At 38.3% G+C, this 19,328-nt stretch overlaps 1 protein-coding gene across 2 annotated transcripts in view; it reads left to right on the forward strand.

Moving 5' to 3' along the window:
• HTR7 (5-hydroxytryptamine receptor 7) overlaps positions 1–19,328 on the forward strand; it is a 39,520-nt gene that overhangs the window by 13,287 nt on the left and 6,905 nt on the right. The window contains exon 2 of one of the 2 annotated variants that reach the window (XM_055721405.1): positions 12,251–12,997. In XM_055721405.1, the coding sequence (XP_055577380.1) occupies positions 12,251–12,997 (747 nt within the window). Of the gene's footprint in view, positions 1–12,250; positions 14,276–19,328 lie in introns of those variants that run through there. The other variant, XM_055721406.1, reaches the window with a different exon arrangement.

Here is a 19,328-nt window from a genome sequence, read left to right on the forward strand (position 1 = left end):
CAAGAGAGCTGGCTAATATTCAAGCATCGCTTCCTCCAAGATCAATATAGGTGCATCCCTATGAGTAAGAGATCAAGCAAAGGGGTTATTTCCTGGTGATGTCCTCTTTTGATGTTTCAGAACAAGCTGGTTCAGTTCATTTGATTGTATGTGAAAAGCAGGGTCCAGTGTGCCATTGTGTTCAGGAAACCAGTCCGTTCAGGAAAAAAACCTTTGGATTTTTCTTTTATAGAATTCAAAATGAAGGCCAGTTCTAAAGCTTTCCTGAAACACAGCACGGCTCTTTTCATTCTTCACACAGCACTGCTAGATACCTGCTACCATGTGACTTGGAGCAGAGGTAGCTTATTCTTCTAGTGCTTTGACTAGAGTTGTGCTTAGTTGCTCGTGCTCAGGGAATTTATCACAAACTCCCTACCTCGTGTTTTGGATGGTTTGCTGGTTTGTCGGGTTTGTTTGTTTGTTTTCTTTTTTTCTATTGACTCAGCCTTCCAAAAAAAATCTGCTTTGTTTGCTGCTATTCTCAAGTAAAGCATCACTGATCTAAGTTAGCCAGAAAATATTGGTGTTTGTGGAGATACAGTGTCCTTTTTCATCTCAGACTTTTTTATGAAACAGTATTACTTAGATGCTTTAGCAGCTTCAGTACCTCAGTTACAATTCCAACGTTGCCATTTCTCACTTTTATTCTGTTAGTGGGTTTTCTTCATGCTTCCAGACTTATTTGCATTGAGAGTTCCTTTGTGAGAGGATTACATTAGTGAAAAGTGTATTTTACGCTGAACTACAATGACAATGTTTAAAAAATATTTTTTGGGAAACGAGGAACATTAAAACTCACAGTGCCCATTTTCTAGGAACAGTAGGTACTCTGGCTGACATTTCCATGGGTAATATTATAGAGAAACCCAGACTCTATACAGACTTCATATATGATGCTTTACACATCCCAAAGTTTTAGAAATAAGACTTCTAATTAAAACTGCTTTAGACTTAGATTTTCCTGTGTATTTAGCGCAGTTCATTGATATACCGTGGGTTTTTTTCTGAAGCACTTAAGCAAAAATGGAAAACCTGAGGTAAACATTTACAATTTTTACATATCCAATCCAGCAGAACATAACAAAATCTTTGTGTGGTTTTTGACAAATTCAGATCTACCCTCAGGCCAGTACAGCTATAGACAAAGCCAAAACTGTCCAGGTAGATTAGTTCTGTATTGAGATTCACCTGTAATGACTATATAGGTGTTCCTTAGGGTTCTTGCAAAATTACTGTCAGAGAAGCAAAGAGGATTTGGACCAAGTCCTTCCAGTATTTTTCCTGTCTCCAGAGAGAGGAAGAGAAAGAAGGGGGAGGAGGAAAGAAGTATTCTAGAGAGGTTGTTTTTTAAGTGCTTTGTCGAGATACTACATTTAAGTCCTCTGTATTCAAGGAAGGAAGAGAGGGGACATGAATATCAGCACATTTAAATAGCTATTCCCTGAAGATACTTTGTTTTAATACAGTGGTATTACCAGTTCAATGGGCTGTGATTTTTCATTTCATTCACTTATACTTTAAAAGTTTCTGGAATGCTTCATTTAATTATACTAAAGACATCAGTCATGATTTTCTAGTTAAAGTTGTGGGAGGCTTTCATTTTGAAACACCATTATAACTTTCAAAATAATTCCTTTTAAGCTGATGTTTAGTGTCAATCCAAGCGTGACTCATATAGTAAAGTTGGAGAAAATCACCTTAGCCATTTCTACTTTATGGAAGCCTGAGGAGGGTTTTCTTTTTAAAAAAGACAGTTTTTCACAGCTCCGCAATCGAGCCATCACACGTTTCAGTTGAAGGTTAGCTTACCTCAAGCAACACAGAAAAACCTGGTAATGCAACAGAAGCACCACCCTTGCCTTGTGATGGCCCAGTGGTCGGGATCTACAGGCTTACGTTGTGGTTTCGGGGAGGCCACTTAAGCTGCATCTAAAGTGACAGCCTGGTACACTCAGGATATTCAGGTACCCTGATCGCCCAGAGCAGAGCTCCCTGCAGCCTCCTCTGCCTTTGGGCTTTCTCCTGTGAAAAGCCGGGGGCACAGGAGGCCTGGCTCTCGTGTGGTGCCAGGGAACAGCCACAGCACCCAGCTGGGCGCCGCCACCTGGGAGTCCTGCCTTTCTGTGTTGTTGCACTGGACATTCCTGTACTGTTTTGGCAACTTGCTTCCCCTGAGAACCATCCAAAGGCCTGGTGTCCTATCCCCAAGTCTGGGTCTCCACCACCTGTCCTGAGAAACTCTCCAGGCTGCCTCAAGCTGTACCCACAGGGGCCTCCCATGCCCATCTGGCACTTCAGTGCCCTCGCTGGAGATCCTCCTAGAGGTTGCTTTGGTGCTGGGATCCACCTTGCTGCCAGACGCAAAGAGTCATCTGGTGCGTGTATGTGTGTGCCTGCACACACAAGGGAGGAGGAGGGGGTAGGCTGATGCCTTGGCCAAAGTCGAGACACAGATCCCATCAGCCTACATGGCACAGTCTATCAGCATGCCTCCGCTCACCTAAGGGATGTTTGTGCTGGTGTCTGGCAGAGTACAAAACTGAGGCACATTGCAACTTTTTATTACAGCCTGCCTGAATACTTACACAGAACAGGATGGTCCCAGGACTCAGGCATGTCTGGTGGTTGTCTCCTGGCACGTCTCTTCTGGCCTGGCTGAAGGTAACAGGCTGGCCTGGAATCATGAGTGCTTGTCTTTGCCACAGGAAAACACCAGTCAGGATAGGGGAGGGCGAGAGATCTGAGCTCTGTTAACAAGTTGTGAGTTTGAGTCTGGAGGCGTTAAGAGGTGTGTGTGAAAATATGTTAAAGGTACTGCAGACTCTAACAAAAGCTTGAAATCTTCATTGGCTTTGACAATAACCCCTGGGCGTGAGGAACGAGAGGAGTAAGATGGGGGAATCTGAAAGAGGAAAATGAGGATTTTCCAGTTCCCAATCTGCAAAACTTATTATTTTCCATTCCTTTGTTTTCTTTTGTCAAAGTCTGAAAAACAGAGGAACTGCCTCTGTTTAACACAGTAGGGATTTCATCTCAGCTGCTGCTTCAAGAAATCACATCTTTACCTAAAGTAACTCTTCCCTACAGGAAAGGCAAAGCAGCAAATAAACCTTTTCCTATCAGCAAATATCAACTCTATGGAGTGCTTCTGCCTATCAGCTGGGCAAGTTGCATTATCCTGATGACATCCAACTCTCATGTTTTTTCTATACTGGCTAGCCTGTAGATCAAGTTAAGTACAGGAACTTGACCCTTATCTTCAGTTGTATAGGTGGCTCAGGCCAATGAGCAAATGAATCATCTAAGGCTTTAGATCCTCTAAACGTGTAGGCATTCAGCAAAAGATCATGGTTAGTGCCTGTTATCTGACAGACCGTAATTGCCAGAAGAATGGTGAGGTTTATTGTGCAGGAGGTAGAAATGCTTGGGAGTAAGGATCAGAACATGAGATCAGCTCCTCAGGAACTAAGGACATCGTAAAGATGACTTCCAGTGCTGAAGCATTCTTCCCCAATTTCTTTGTTACAAACAAGAAAAAATAGAGCTATGTCATTTCTCCTCCAGTGCCTTACCAGCATCCAGTGGTCCAGTCCTGCATCCAATCCATTTACTTGCCGTTTTAGATTCCCTAGACTGATCAAAGGACAAACCTAGGTAATTCCCTGTACACCTCTGTCTTTTTTTCCCTCTCTTGAGTCCCACGTAACACTATTAAGCAACATATCAAGTCAAGCCTCATCCCTCCTCAGTAGCTTTTGAACTATATATGCATTCATGTTCAAGGTCTCCTCTGCTGCTACTCAAGCTCACTGCCAGCAACGCCTCCCTCCAGTCACAGCAAATCATATACTTGTCATCCTCAGAATCATTTTCCCTTTTCAGATTCAACCAGTTCTTTGCTACCATACAAAAGACCATATGAAATAAAACCTCTTCCCTAGCTTTCTTCCAACCTGAACTTTTTTGCTGCACACCCAGTCTCAAGTGAACATTGCAACACAAGACAGAAATAAATGAGAATGTGATTTCTCTTTCTTTTCTAGAATAAAGCTTTTCCTATCTTAGTCTTCTAAGATAGTATCAGAAGGCTGAAATACCTTCTTTGCCCCCTCAAAAAAGGGGCCAAGCATCTTCTAATAACTTTACAAATGAGATACTGCATCATCCACATAAAGACAAAGAAATAGTCACAGAAGACAGATATCAGTCCATATGTAATTAGATACTCATTTAAAAAAATTGACATGGTGCAAATACACCACATTTGTTGCTATGAGTCCAAAATATTTTAGAATAATAAGATGACAATGTGGAGTAAACTGCAATGTGAATTTTAAACAAAATAGTGTTTTCTGACATGAATCACTTTATTGAGTATAGCAACAAACAGCCATTTCTGAAGTCTTGCTTTTCCTTTCTCTCCTTGATCAATAAAATGATTTAACAACTAGTGTAAATTATACCACAGGGTACAAAGCTGTAACAGGGAGCTGTACGAAGGCCTGGCCTTCTGCACTTGTGAAGCAGTTTTTGTGTATACTATGATGAATGCCATGAAGAATTTTTCAGTGAAGTGAGACATTGCTTAAAAAACCTGAGAAGCCCTTCTCTAGGGAATGTTCCTGAAATGTTAGTAATATGCATTGTGAATAGTACTTTATTCTATGTTTTAATTAATATAATTTTTTACTTCTGAAAAGAAAGAAAAATTTTACTTTTTGGACCCTCTTCTCACTTCTTTTTCCACAAAAAACTTAGATCAATATAAAATAAAGGGAACTTGCAAATCTAGGAGGGGGGATGAAAGGGCAGAAGTGGGTAGTGTGTCCCTTTACATTTTCTTTTAGAAAAGCATGACATTATTTTTTTAATTTTCCCTCAACCTTGGATTCTGTTGAACAGTGTAAAGAAAAATGGATTCTTCCTATGTGTGACTTGGCCAGATTTAGAGAGCTTTTGAAGTGTTACAGATTATCTATCAAGAAGTGGGGTGAAAAGCACTTTTGAGCTCTGTATATAATTAATCCTACTGCACTCAGTAAGCAAACCACACTTATATATAGGAAACTAGAGATGATGAGAACCACAAAGTTGGAGATCAAACATTTTGAAAAAAATTAAAAATACGAAGTCTTCTATTTCAGCATGCAACTTCATTCTAAATATTTTTTTGCCAAAACCTTTTCAGTTTTCAAATGCATCTAGAGTCCAAGAGGCTGGTGAAGGATGGAATGGACCGAGATCCATTTTACTTCTTATGTCTCTTACCTTTATGTCACTGGTGAAGATAGAAGAAAGGAAAATATACATATACAGTTTTCTTCAAAGTCAGTTAGGAGTGCTTAGTGTATATAAATAAAAAGTATTTTTATTTGGGTAATTGCAAAATATTGGCTGGGAAATACATAGTATCTAAAATTCAGAGTGTTGCAAGATAAACATCAGCAGCTACATGTTGGGACCTTTTCTTCCAAACAGCATATTATTTGCAGTGGAAAATCTAAAGCTACAGAACTGTTTTGTCAGGAAGCTAAGAACAAGGCAGTGACTGGTGACAAATGCTTCGACAGTCACACAGGGGGAGAATGAAAGGCAAAGAGTGAAGACAAGGTCTGAAAGGAAAGAGGAATATGATTCCAGAAATTATGACTTAAGATGATAGAAGTTGGATGGAAAGACATTACACATCTGTTTCTGGCAATACAGTGGTTACGTATTTCTTAAAATAAGAGCAGAATATATCCCCCCCATCTATGGGATGGATGGCTTGGATCAGTACGCAAAAATAAAGAGGGGAAAACACAGAGCTAAGAGAGAAATAGAAATAAGGCAGGGCAAGAAAGTGAAGTAGGAATGGAATGAGTGAAATGAAAGAATAAAAAGGAGGTAAAATAAACAAAAAAAATAAAGTTATGCAATATGAGAGAAAGAAAGTACAGAGAAACTGAAAGAAATGTAAGAGAGGATAACAATCTACCATGCAAATTACATTCCTTTAGAACGAACAGATATTTAATTTTGATTGACTTAATCCTCCCCCACCACCAGGAAAGACTACAGTTCTTGAGTTCCATCAAAAATAAACCCCTAGAATGATTTTTGAGAAAAAGAAAAATCAAGTCAGAACATTTACTATGTACAATAAAAGTATAGTACTGTATTCTATATGTACCCACTGTAACAGTGGGAATGAATGTCTTCCTTTTGTGAAGAAAATTTAAGGAAATACGTTTAATTGAGAGCAAGAAGGGTAATAATGGATAGTGTTGACCTTGTGGAAAGCAAAAGAAATATTTCCTTCTCATTCTTCTAAGTATCAAAATTAAAGTATGACTGTTTCAATAATAAGAATAATGCTGAAATTGTATGAGATGTGAAGCATAAACATCTAAAAAAATAGATACCAAAACATTAGTATTTTTCACATTACTGCATTCGCCATCAACTGAGAAGGACAAAGTAGAGTTTTAACCATTTTTAGCAAATGCAATTAAGGTGTGAAAGGTGATCTGAACTATGTTCAAAATCACTACATAGAAAAGATGCAACATTTAACTAGATGGAGCACAGAACTAGTTAAGTCTTTTTTTCTCCACTGAGTGAATAATGGTTTGATTTTTTTTAGTTCTGCTGTCCTGCTCTAACATTGCACAATATTTAATGTTTAGGTTTTAAAGCCATCTAATTTATATTCTGAAAGCTGTCACATATGGAATGAAAGCAGTAACTTTGTTCAGTTCTGGGAAGGAGAAAAGTGTTTCACTGCCTCTGAAATATCTTCCCAGACATTAAATGGCAGATATCACGATGTGGTTATCAAGCCAGTCTGTATTGCAGAAAGACAGCTAACAATACTATCATACAGTAATTAACAAGGTTACTTTTCACATTATAACACCATAGTCATGCACTGTAATGCTCGTGTCTCAGCATTTAAGTATTTTTGTGTTTCTATCCCTTTACTTCCTTCTCAGTTACTTAAATATGTGATGGGAATAGTATTTCCATGATCATTTTGTATACCTTGGTCTATTTAAAAGCAGGTCTGTGGAACAGAGATCTCTTGCATAGTGTAAATACAGTATCTTTGAAAAGGAAAGAACAGCTTCTGTTAGGTAGTTTGATGTAGCCATAACAGAAATAATAGTTTTGATCATTACTTCAACTTGTTATATTTATGTTTAGTTTACTTCTTAATGTATCAAAGTATAAGAAAACAATCTAGATTGATCACTATACTAGGGAGAATATTTCTGAACGCTGGATAGCTTTTAGGAATGGCATTGTGCTCCTATTCTTGTGAAGTATCTCTTAATGTTGCACTGAATTAAACAGAAAAATTATGAAAGATCATAAAAGAATTTTAGCGACTGAAGGAAAACCAGTAGATAAGCATTGTTCTTCAGAACAAGTTATTATTGCAGGTGAATCATTAGACAGGATTATATAGCTGTGGGCTGGCAAAGAAACTAGTACAAGGAGACAGGTATTGAAGCCAGAAAGCTGCTGTACTAGAAAAAGAGCACAAAAGCAAAGTGGTAAGCATTTTTGTGTCTTTGAAATACATCGATTTTATGATTCTTTTAAAATACAAAACCGGGAAGAACTGAAAGAACCTCAGGTTAAGCACAACTCCTACTCAAATCGTAAGTGGTAACAATGATATGTCAAGATTCCTGGTAGAAATAGCTATAATACACATTTATATAATTCCAGTACAACGTTTCTAGCTCTATTCCATAGCAATACATCTGCTTCATAAAAGCCAAGTCAGACGGTGCTAATCTGATTCTGGAACAATCGTCTGTTAGATCAGGTCAGTGAATTCCGAGAAATGAACGTGGACTAATTAGAATGGAATTCTATCTGCCTATAAAGTACATGGAGACCAGAGACAAAGGAATTACATGTGTGTGTGCTTCAAAAGTGGCATAAGTGATGCTGGTGTCATGGTGCATTCAATTGATTATTGCGTTGGGCAGGAGGCTTCAAAACAGTTTTAATGCTTTTAGCTGTTAGGTTTTCTATTACTCTGTGACTTTGCTCACAGTGAGAATTCCTTTTGCTTTTTTTTCTTTATCTTTTAGCCATATAACAGAGGTAATAAAGAAAGATTTTGGACACAGGATCCCAAATTGGACCATGCTATTACTATTTTCTTTCTATTGTTGAAGTTGATGTAGCTGTTAAGTTTCAGTTTGCTTTCTGGATATTTCAAAAGGTGCAAGGACTAGACCCATCTCAAAGTTGCCAACATAGCTATGAACAATTCATCACATTTACAGCTTAAATATTACAGCCATGTTTAGCTTCCTCAGGAAAAAAACACAAAGAAAAGGAAATAAACTTTCCTACTGCTGAAAAAAAAAAAATAATTCATACCTGGTTAACCTGAAATGCTACCATGCCAGCACTGCTCGCTCTTTTTTTTTTCTTGGGGGAAAATTTGTTATCTTCTTCTACATCTATACATCTATAGAATTACTAATCAGTTCAGCCACAAATGGAGAGTTATCCATGTGAAGGTGATGAGAAAGATCTTCCTGAAAAGTTCTGCTAGGAGATAAGTAGATGGCTCTGTGAACTCACTCCACAGTAGTGCAGATAAAGCAAACTACTTTTCACAATTGTCTAAATTAGAGAATGAAATAGATACATTTACAAGAAAAGAAACCGTATCAAACCTTTCATGTTTTAAAATATAGTAACATCTAGTGGGGCACAGTAGCAGTCCAGTTTCCAGTTTGATAATCACTGTGTAAGTGGTAACATGTGACAACTATCACAACAAGCGAACAGCTAAGACAAACTACAGAGTCACAGAGAGATAAAATGAGGTGCCAGAAACAGACACCAGGATCTGTGGATGCCTATTCCCTCTGCCATATACCATTCTACTTTCTATATACGTTACATCTTAACACTTGCTATAATCTTTAATATATTGAGGACACTGTAATAAGAAATGCCTATGTGATCTACAGTTCGAGTGACAATAGAGACTTTTTTTAGTGCTGTAGGATAAAACCTATTCTGTGTGGTCGTTGTAACGCATCAATATCAAAAAAGCCAGAATGGTAAAGCCCACAAACTGAATGATCTCAGAAGCAGGCCTATGCATTTATGATTTTACATTAAATTGTCTGTAACAATTGCCTGTCATTAAATGGTAACAATATAGAGGTACTGGGAAAGAATGCTGGATCACAGGGAGCCAGATTTTTCATAAGCAAAGGAAAAGAAAGAATTTACTTATTCACCTTTTCCATTGTTGGCCTTCACTGGGTGAATGTGGCAAATGACAATTAAGTATGGTGGCTGATAACAGCACCCCACAAAGGAAGGAGCTCTTTACCCCCCACCTACAGAGCTCCAGAAAGAAGATGGCAAGGGATAATTCTTCCTCCCTAGAGCTGGGCACCCTCTGTGCACCTCACACCTGAATGGGACTGCAGCACAGACGCCAGTTTCTAATCCTCCAGCAGGGAAGAGGAGGCACCGAAGAAATCATAATAAACCAACCCAGAATGGGGATGTGTTCATGTGTTTACACGTATTTGTTTTAAAAAAATCTATTGTGTCTTGGACACTCTCTAGACAACAGTAGTGATCTACATTATTTTAGAGTTGCAAGTAAGTTTTCAAGGGTAATGTATTTCATATGTAGAGATAAAAAGATAACATTCCTTCATTTATGCCTGCTGATTTCTTTTCACTATCATACCACATTTAGCAAAATGGATAAGGCAGAAAGGATGCTGGTGTATTTTTATGTTAATTGATGTATTTTAATTTCAAATAGCAATTTTGAAGCTCAGATAGCTTCCCCAAAAAGTGGTGCCAGCGTAAAACTAATGAATTTTAATTCTTTTCAGTATACTTCTGCTTTCATGAATTCTTTTTGTTGTATTCTGATGTATGAGAATGCATCAGTGCGCATTCAGAGCATGCAGCCCACAGATCTGATTTTTACAGAAATCCAGTTTAACTTTTTTAGCTACATAATAAAGCTCACTTCATAAGTATGTTATTTTTAATGACCAATTGAGTAATACCTAGAAAAATACACACTTCAGGAAGGTAGACCAACTTCTCAAAGACTTTTTTAAAACAACACGTTGTAAGTGACAAGTAAGCTTTCTGCACAAAGGGTGTGCTTAATTTTTGTAGCGCTATCATGCTACTCAGAAACATTTTAAGGATGTGCCACTCTTGTCCCAGAACAGCTGCAGCTAATAACTTACCCTTGCTGCAGTTACGTTACTTAAAGCAGTATGATGTATCCCTTAGGTAGTTAACTCCAGAAATTCACTGCATTAACCCTGCTCTTCTACATCTTGGAGTGCCTTGGAAAACTCTCAGCTCCTTGGGATTTTGCCCGTGATGCCGCAAAACAAAAATCTCTGTGGACCCTACAGTGTGCCCACAGCTGCTGGAGCTGGTCTGGTGATTATATTCTAATGCCGATGGTGAGGAGCACAAGAAATGGCAGTTTTTTTAATACACGGTCCATATATTGCACTGGTCTAACCCCAGCCCAAGAGGATTTTAATAACTGTTCTTAGCTCACAGCCCCACTACACACAGCTTCACTGGCAAAATACTGGCCTGCTGTATTTACTTGTATACACTATCAAGAATAGGGCACAATAAGCCAGTTCTGTCCTTTGTGTAACACTTCCCACAGCATTAATATAAAATTAATGATGTTGTTGAAAGGGTTTGCTGTTACCCATCAGAACTGATCCTGAAATGATGCTTCTTTTTACTCCAGAACTGTGGCATACCTGGGTGCTTGTATAAAGCAGCAGCACTGGCCATAATTTACTGCATTGCAGTAAAATCAACAATGCAGCATTCCGCAGAGCCAGGCAAATACTCATATTTGATTTGCTAGGTGAATAGAGAGAGAAAAAATGCTCTGGGGAAAAACAAAATTAATCACGTTACTGTATTTCTTGTTTGTAACCCTCCAAGACTTTCACTGTGTAAACGAAACACTAGTACCTCTTGAAACCAAATGTTGTTCTGAAACCTGATTTGAAACCATTTCTTTTACAAGTAACAAAGTGAATCACAATGTTTTTTCTTAAAATTCTTTCTTTTGAGGGAAGGAAAAAAGAACAATTTTAGAACTTAATGGTAACTCATAGGTAAGTTCCAGTTCAGCAGAAACCAAATTTCAAAGTAAAAATGTTAGGTGTAAAAAAAAAAAAAAACAACAAAAAACCAAACAAACATCTAATTCCTTCTAAGGGAAAGTTCCTATAGCTGGAGAGAAAATTCAGAAATTTTCAGTAGTTGAGAGTAGACACAAACTTAGGATATTGCTATCCAGCTATATAAGGCCATAGTACTATTTATTTTAATTAGAAAAATATACATAGTTTAAGCTATCACAGCTTAGGAAATGTAGAAGTTGTAAACAGACCTCTCTGGGTTTCTCTATGAAAACTTGACATTTCATAAACGTTTTCTGTGTCTGTTTACAATTTACCACCCTAAATTTAGCTCCTAGTAAAACTATGTTTTTTTTCCCCAGGTGATCTTCTGACACTGTGACAGATTGTTATTTTGTTCAGTAAAAGTTTGAAAATTGAATAAATATGGTTTCTTTCTAATTAAAAGATGATAAAGAGAATTGTTCTAGTATTAAAATAATCTACTCCCAGCATAAGTTTACAGTTTGTTGTTCCCATCTGAAACATAACGGTAAGAAAGACAACTCATAATTTCTCAGTTTAACGGCAGTGTTGAATATGTAAGAAGAATGCAGATGAATGTATGCTTGTTTTAACTAAACCATGCACTCAATACGAAAAGTGGTACACTTTGTGGAGTGAGCATTCATCTATACTCCAAGATTTCAAAAGTTAGGCAAATAAAAAGTAGGTTTCAGAATTTCCTTAAATGCCAAAAAAATTAGTTATCTGCACGAAGATGGTACGAATTCAGTAAAATCAAGTTTGTTATGGCCAAGAGGAGATTTCCTTCTAGAATAAAAGACCTTTTATACAGAATATCAGCACCATAAATTTTAACGTAAGACAGAGATGAATTTACCAGTTTGAAATACATAAAAATAGAAGAGTGAAAAATGAAAAATAGAAACCTTAGCCAAAGATGTTTTGGTTTAGGGTAGGCTGTGTGAAATAACATTTATCAGTTAGCCACTGCACTGTATAACAACTCTACATTATTGTTCTAGGTACCTGGGAATAACGAGACCTCTCACGTATCCTGTAAGGCAGAATGGGAAGTGTATGGCCAAAATGATCCTGAGTGTATGGCTCTTATCTGCCTCTATCACTATACCCCCACTCTTCGGCTGGGCCCAAAATGTAAATGATGAAAAGGTTTGTTTGATCAGTCAAGACTTCGGCTACACCATTTACTCCACAGCGGTTGCATTTTATATTCCAATGTCAGTGATGCTCTTCATGTACTATCAGATTTACAAAGCTGCCAAGAGGAGTGCTGCTAAACACAAGTTTGCTGGCTTTCCCCGGCTGGAAGAAATGGAAGCAATTTCTATGAACGGAGTTGTAAAACTGCACAAGGAATCTGAAGAATGTACTAATTTTTCACGACTCCTAAAGCATGACAAGAAAAACATTTCCATCTTTAAAAGAGAACAGAAAGCTGCCACTACACTTGGGATTATTGTTGGGGCTTTCACCATCTGCTGGCTGCCCTTCTTCCTCCTCTCAACCGCCAGGCCCTTCATCTGTGGTACAGCATGCAGCTGTATCCCGCTGTGGGTTGAGAGAACATTTCTATGGTTGGGTTACGCAAACTCTCTCATTAACCCTTTTATATATGCCTTCTTCAATCGGGACCTGAGGACAACTTATCGCAACCTCCTGCAATGCAGATACAGGAACATCAACCGGAAACTATCAGCTGCAGGGATGCACGAGGCTCTGAAGCTTGCAGAAAAGCCAGAATTTGTTCTGTAAGGTCACTCATCCTTTACTATGATAATTTATGTGTTTTTCACCTTAGCTTTTTCCTCACAGATTTGAAAGAAGAATGATAGGAAAAATCAGGCTTCTTGAGCACTGTTAATGCAGTCATCAAGAAACTGGAAGGTACCAAGGTTAATTCTTGTGCAGCCCACTAAGTCCTAGTGAGCCTGGATAAATAAGAACACCATCTAAAGAATCTGGGTGTAAGGGAAATACTAGAAAGGGGGAGGGTAAAAGGTCTTGCAGGATGTTTGAGTTGCTAGTGAGGAAATAGCAAAGTTGGCCTAAGCCATTTGTTTGGCCTCTGGCCCCAAACAAATGTTTGGGTCTGAATGGTGGATGCATCTTGTATCCTAGTGATTTTTTGCTGTAATAAAGACCTGAAAATGGTGAAAAGTTCAGTATAATTCACTGCTTTCCACTTTGTTACTATAAAAAAAAAAAAAAAGGCAAAAAAAAAGCTGGATCAAAGAACTTCTATTGCTTAAAAATACTCTTTATTATAAAAAAAGCGTATGCCCATTAAGCATTAATTTACTGGATTGCCTGGAAATAAACTACTTTGTGAAATACAATGGCACTGGAAGAGTACATTACACTTCCAATGTGAATGTAAAAGTTTGAGTAAAGTCACATGGACCAACATCTGCTGCTGCATACAGTCATGCAGCACAATTAGCTGCAGTGCTGCTATGCCAATTACACCAGGTAAAGACCTTGTGCTATACTTCTACATTTCTAACATAACAAATATATCTGATTACAATTTATTTCAGAAGCTGTCTGGTCTTTATCCATCTTTTCTTTCTTTTCTGTTGATGTATGTCTAGTCCATGTTCCACTTCAGTAGTTAATTTATTGTCTATTTGAAAACTCTTCTAGCTTCTTGGGATTTCTTTTCTTTCTGAAGTCAGTAAGGAAAAAGTAAGTGTAAGACTTTATGAAATTCAGAGGTATCTGGTCTTTATGTTTAGAAATTGATTTTGGTCATCGCTTCTGCTTAAAATGGTTTAAAGCCTTGCCTTGTGTAAGAATCAAGATAATTTACTGTTTCTAATTCTAGTTGTTTCCCCTACCACTGCAGCTCACCCCAGGATTGATTCTACTTCTCGTGACTCTGGTAACAAAGCTCTTCCCTCAGTGGAACAGGGTCAAATATAACAATATTTGTATTAAAATTTAATATCAACAAATGCATTAATTATATTAATATATTAATACAAAATATATTAATATAAAATGCACTTATGTAATATATTAATATAATAACCTGAAATAATAATAAACTTAAAGCAAATCATAAGAAGATGCTTTTTTTGGACTGAGTTTGCACTGCACACCGTGTTCCAGATGAAGCACAGGGTACGTTAGTGAATGAGGACTGTTTCAGAGCTCGGTCTGCTTTTTCAGATATTGGGATATCGATGAGGAGACACATTCATTATCAAATTGCCTCAGCAGCAAATCACAGTTTAGGCTAACTTCTGTCCCTGCTTTCTCAAGTTTGAAGCCAACATGACTTAAATGAATTCAGCGATGTTAATTTGGACTAAGCAGTGAGAAGTTTGTGCCAGATCCTTATTCAAAGCATACAGACATTGTTGCAAACACCTGAGCTTTGAAGTGGCAGATACACAAAAGCTGGATCGATGTGCTATGTGTGCCGAAACAAGCTTAAGTCATTTTAGATGGATTTATACACTAGGATACACACAGTAGGAAGTACATTTTGGCCTCATTTTTAGCGAAGGTTCATAGTTTTGTAATAGTAAGAGACAGGCTGCATCTCAGCTTCAGAAACATTTTCTAAACAAGATTCAAATACATTTGGAACAGTCCGATTTCTTTTAAATATTCCAAAAGTATTCTGTGTAGAAGGACAAGAAGAGGTTTTGGCCCAGATTATCCACAAACTCTGTAGTACGGAGTAGAGCTCATGTTAATTCAAGCATATTTTCCATGTTTGACATGAAATTAATGTTTCTGGCTTTGTTACCTATCAGAGTGGCCTTTTCTGAGTTCCTAGCCTAAGTGAGGAGTTTTCACAGGCGTTCTGTATTCTTTTTTTCCCTATGTGAGGATATGTATTGGATTATACAAATAAACGTACCTGTGAAGATTCCAGGTGGGATTACAAAACTCTGAAGGATTTTGAGAATTCTGACAGAAGGTTCAGCCATTTTTATTCTGCAGGAAAGCCTGAGAAATTGTGTTTTCTTGAAATAAGATTTTTTTAAAATGAAATACTTGTCTTATGAGTCAGAAATTGATATTTGCCCAACTGTCACTAAAGGCAATTGCTTTCCTCAGGGAAAGCATCCTGCAGTACTCCACCTCTCCTCTGCCATATGCTTCAGGTAATGAGAGCCCAGGAAAGAAAAACAGCTGTTATGGGCTGTGGTCAGTACTTGAAGTTTTGGAAGATAAACAGACACTTTTCATCTCTGGGTATGTTTGGAAAGAAAAGGAAATGAAAAAGGAAAAAGGAAAAGACAAAGTTTATGCATACAGCCAAAACAAAACACAGCTATGTGGCAAACAGAAGCTGTTAGATGGAGTTGTATTTGAGGGGAAAAGTGAAGAAATTGAGAAAGTTAGAAGAACGTCCCATGACCCAAGCACACAGGTAACATGGCACTGAGAAAAGGAGGAAGCTCTCAGAGAGAACTTTAACTGAAAGAGGCTTAGGTAAGAAGCACAAGGCAATAATTGCTTGGGTTCCAGAACAGGACATACTACATTTTAAAAAGATAAATAAATACAACTGTATCAAAATACCTAACTGCAGCAGTAGTGTTTTTTTAACTGAGTAATTCACTACTCATCTGACAAAGGGGTAACATATAAATGGGTGAATGAGAACTCTACATCATCCTGTGTGCAGCCTGGCACGTGCTAGTACCAAACCCTAGATGAGATCTCACTCTTGGTCTGTGTGTCCTTTCACATGTTTCTAGGAGAAAGCAAGAGGGGTGAAAAAAATGGTGATAAAAACCTCCCAGAACAAGCCAGAGTACAGGGAAGCCAGCATAACACTAAACCAAACGAAGACAGTTAAGATATCGGAAGCAAGACCTGGAAGCAGTTCTAAGTTTCAGACTTGCGATTGGATAGGTACTTTTGGAAAAAGTTCTGCCTTTTGGCAACAAGGGTACATATGCAAGATTTTGAGGATGAAGATGCAAACCTTTCTGAAATACATTTGTACAATCCCAGTGAAAACACTTGCTGCCTCATTGCTTAAAGGGGAGCTAGGCTCTGCAGGTCAGCACTGCTCTGGGTTTAATCAAAGTATTTTGGCTTTTTAAATTTTTTTAAATAACAACATGAATGGAATCTTGATTTTATGTAAGATCCGTTGAGATGTCAAAGCAATGAAATCTAAGCCAATATTTCTTTTTAAGAAACAGTGCATGTTGTCTAAATCCACAAACAGTAGCCACAGCAGGAAAGGCTGGAGTTGGTCCTTAGGTGCACAGGGCAGCATAGACTGGAAAACAAGAAAGCGTGGAAAAAGCAATCCTAGAGAACAGGATTGCCCATTAACTGTAGTGCAGAACTGGCTGCATAAGCCCAGCTTAATTTTTTGTCTGAGAAAACTGAATGCAGCATTTGCTGTTAGCTACAGTAGCCACATGCAGTACTTCCAATTAGAAAAGCTTAGTCATATTGCTGTACATCCTAGACTGTATTTCTACCAGCCAGTCATTCCAAAATTGCTTTCTAGCTGCTATGTGATTCCTGGCTGGTGATGGTGACAAAAAGGGGACCAAATTTTGCTTCCATTTACTAGACTGACAAGATTTTTAAAACAGTTGTGCCTAGTTTATGCACACATTGCACTCATGTTTGCTTTCCAGGATCTCATGAGGCTGTTTAGACTTTTTGTTTCCTCTATAGCTCTTACTTGGGAACTCACCTCTCCTTATTCAGGGAGAAAGGAGTCACCACAAAGCATTTTTTACGTTGGGGCTTTTTTTTTTTTTTTTTTTTTTTTTTTTTGCTTTTCTGCTTGGCATTTCTAGGGAAACGTAGCTAACTATACTGGTTCATGGGATGATCACTCAGCTGTACCACACCCTAAACACTGGGAAAAACAAAGTTATACTGGGAAATGCTCAGGCAGCAATTTCAGAGGGATTACCCTATTTTGTGCTAGGAGCTGAGGAAATCAGGCAGCAGTTGTGCAGCTGCCAACAGCATCTAGACTACCTCTTCATCCAGCACAAGCAGCCACTCAGAGAGTCTTCAGCTGCAGCCTGAGATCTTCAGTTGCTGCCAAGAGTTATCTAGAAATCAACATAGGGGGATGCCAGTCAGACCTTCTTCACTTTATGTGTCTCTTTGTTCCCCTCTAAAGTGTATGTAAAGCTCCTTGAGAGCAGCCGCTGAGTGAGGCAGTTTGCTAAAAGGAGTTTTAGCCACCGCCGTGCCAGAGAGCCTTCTCTGAACCCACCTTTCAGTATCACAAACACATTTTACTGAAGATAAACATCACCTGTGGCCAAACTAAAAGCCAAAGAGCAAAGCTTTGAAACAGACACATGCAAAAAACCCCTCTAACACAGCTCATTAAGTGGTATTAGTATTATCCTATCTGTGATTTATCCATAAAGGTAACACTAGCTATCAACAGATCCCAGGTGAGGCAGTCCTGGATGAGCCTCCTTTAGCTGAAATAGTCTTTCCATAGCATGGCTCATGCCAGTAATATAGCAGCCAGTGTAAGGGTTGTGCTTTATCAGGAAGTCCCTTGCATCCTTTTAGTCTCATCCTGCTCAGATGCCCCATGTTTATGTCATTTTTCCTCAGTAAACAGGGCACAAAACAGCTTACAGTAAGGGCTCTAGATGCGTAGACTTAGGCTGAACAATTCTCAGTGTAAGCAATGCCCTTGGAGGGGAATTTGAGATAATGGTTTTGTGAAGAGTTTAGTTTGGCTCGTTTCACAGCCTTCCCTGCCCACCTTGCAGCCTCCCACCTCTGTTTCTTTCTATCGAGTTAATTACTGAGTCAGATCTGTAACTGTTGCTCGGAGGGTCTCAAGTGTCATACGTATAAATATGTCGTCGTATAAATACGACTGTATTTCTTCATTGCCATTCTTGCTGATAACTGCCTCTGTAAACATAATGCTAGCCTACTGGAAACCAGTCTCTGATTTCACAGTAGCAATTAATCTGCAGGAGAACCAGGCAGTAACAACATATAGCATTCCCCACGGTATTTTTTCCACCTCATTCAAATAAAACTCAAGTGGGTTTTTTGCAGTATCAAGATATAGTGAAAACTGTACTCCACTTGCTCACTCAGTAATGCTTTTTTGAGGGAAACCGCCTGTGGTAGAAACCTTGTTCCCAACATTTTCTCCCACCTCCTGCAGTCTACCAGCCTGTAAGTTTAGTGCTCAAGTACAGTATTGACGCTTACCACATTCCTCTGTTTAGCAAGAGACTTACTAGGTAGTAATAGAAACAGCCGAGTAATAAAATGTGGATTTATGATAATATCTCATTTTTATATGTCCATTGCTTCACATTTCAGTTTCGTTAAAAGAAAAGCAATGTCTTTCATGCTCTGTTCAGATGATTAACTAGCTAGCACCACCTGCAGAAAGGTATGTCAAATGTGGGAAATAAATCTACTACAATGAGAAATAAAGAAGGGAATTATTTATCAAATTAATACTATAAACAATGCAGACAGAATCCATTCACTCCCTCCCCCCTGCTTTATGGCAGGAAAATGGATTCCTAGGCAGCCCCTGCTCCAGACACTGGAGTCAGCACAGCATCATTAGAAGGATATTATTGAGGTAAGTTTAGAGGTCACTGACCAAGATGCTGTAGGTAAAGAACTGGAAGGTGTTTTGAAGCAATGTCATTTGTTCTGTTGCTTTCACCTAGTTATCAATTTAGCTTTCCATATTATTTTTCTTATCTTTCAGGAAAAACTATTCAAAGTATAGTAGTCTCAGAAAATGTGCAAGATCCATGTATCATCAAATCCTGTTAGCAGTTTGCTTAGGAATCCATTCTCATCTTTTAAAGCATTGTTTCTCAGGAAGAACCAGGGAGAGGGAAGGGAGAAAATTCAGAGATGTGGGGAATGGTCTTAATGTACAAATTATTAAGACTCTTGCCCCTTATTTCAAAGGGTGAGGAGGTAGGAAAGGCGAGGACTGGATTATTTTTATTTTAAGAGAAGGGCTCAAGTAAATAAATTTGAAAAAAGCCAAAGAAACAGTGCATTAGAAGAGCAATCTTTGCAACATGCAAGAAATACAAACTTTGCAACATGCAAGAAATACAAACATAT

The sequence above is a fragment of the Falco cherrug genome, chromosome 9, assembly GCF_023634085.1.
Source record: "Falco cherrug isolate bFalChe1 chromosome 9, bFalChe1.pri, whole genome shotgun sequence".
In the NCBI taxonomy this organism is placed as follows: Eukaryota; Metazoa; Chordata; class Aves; order Falconiformes; family Falconidae; genus Falco; species Falco cherrug.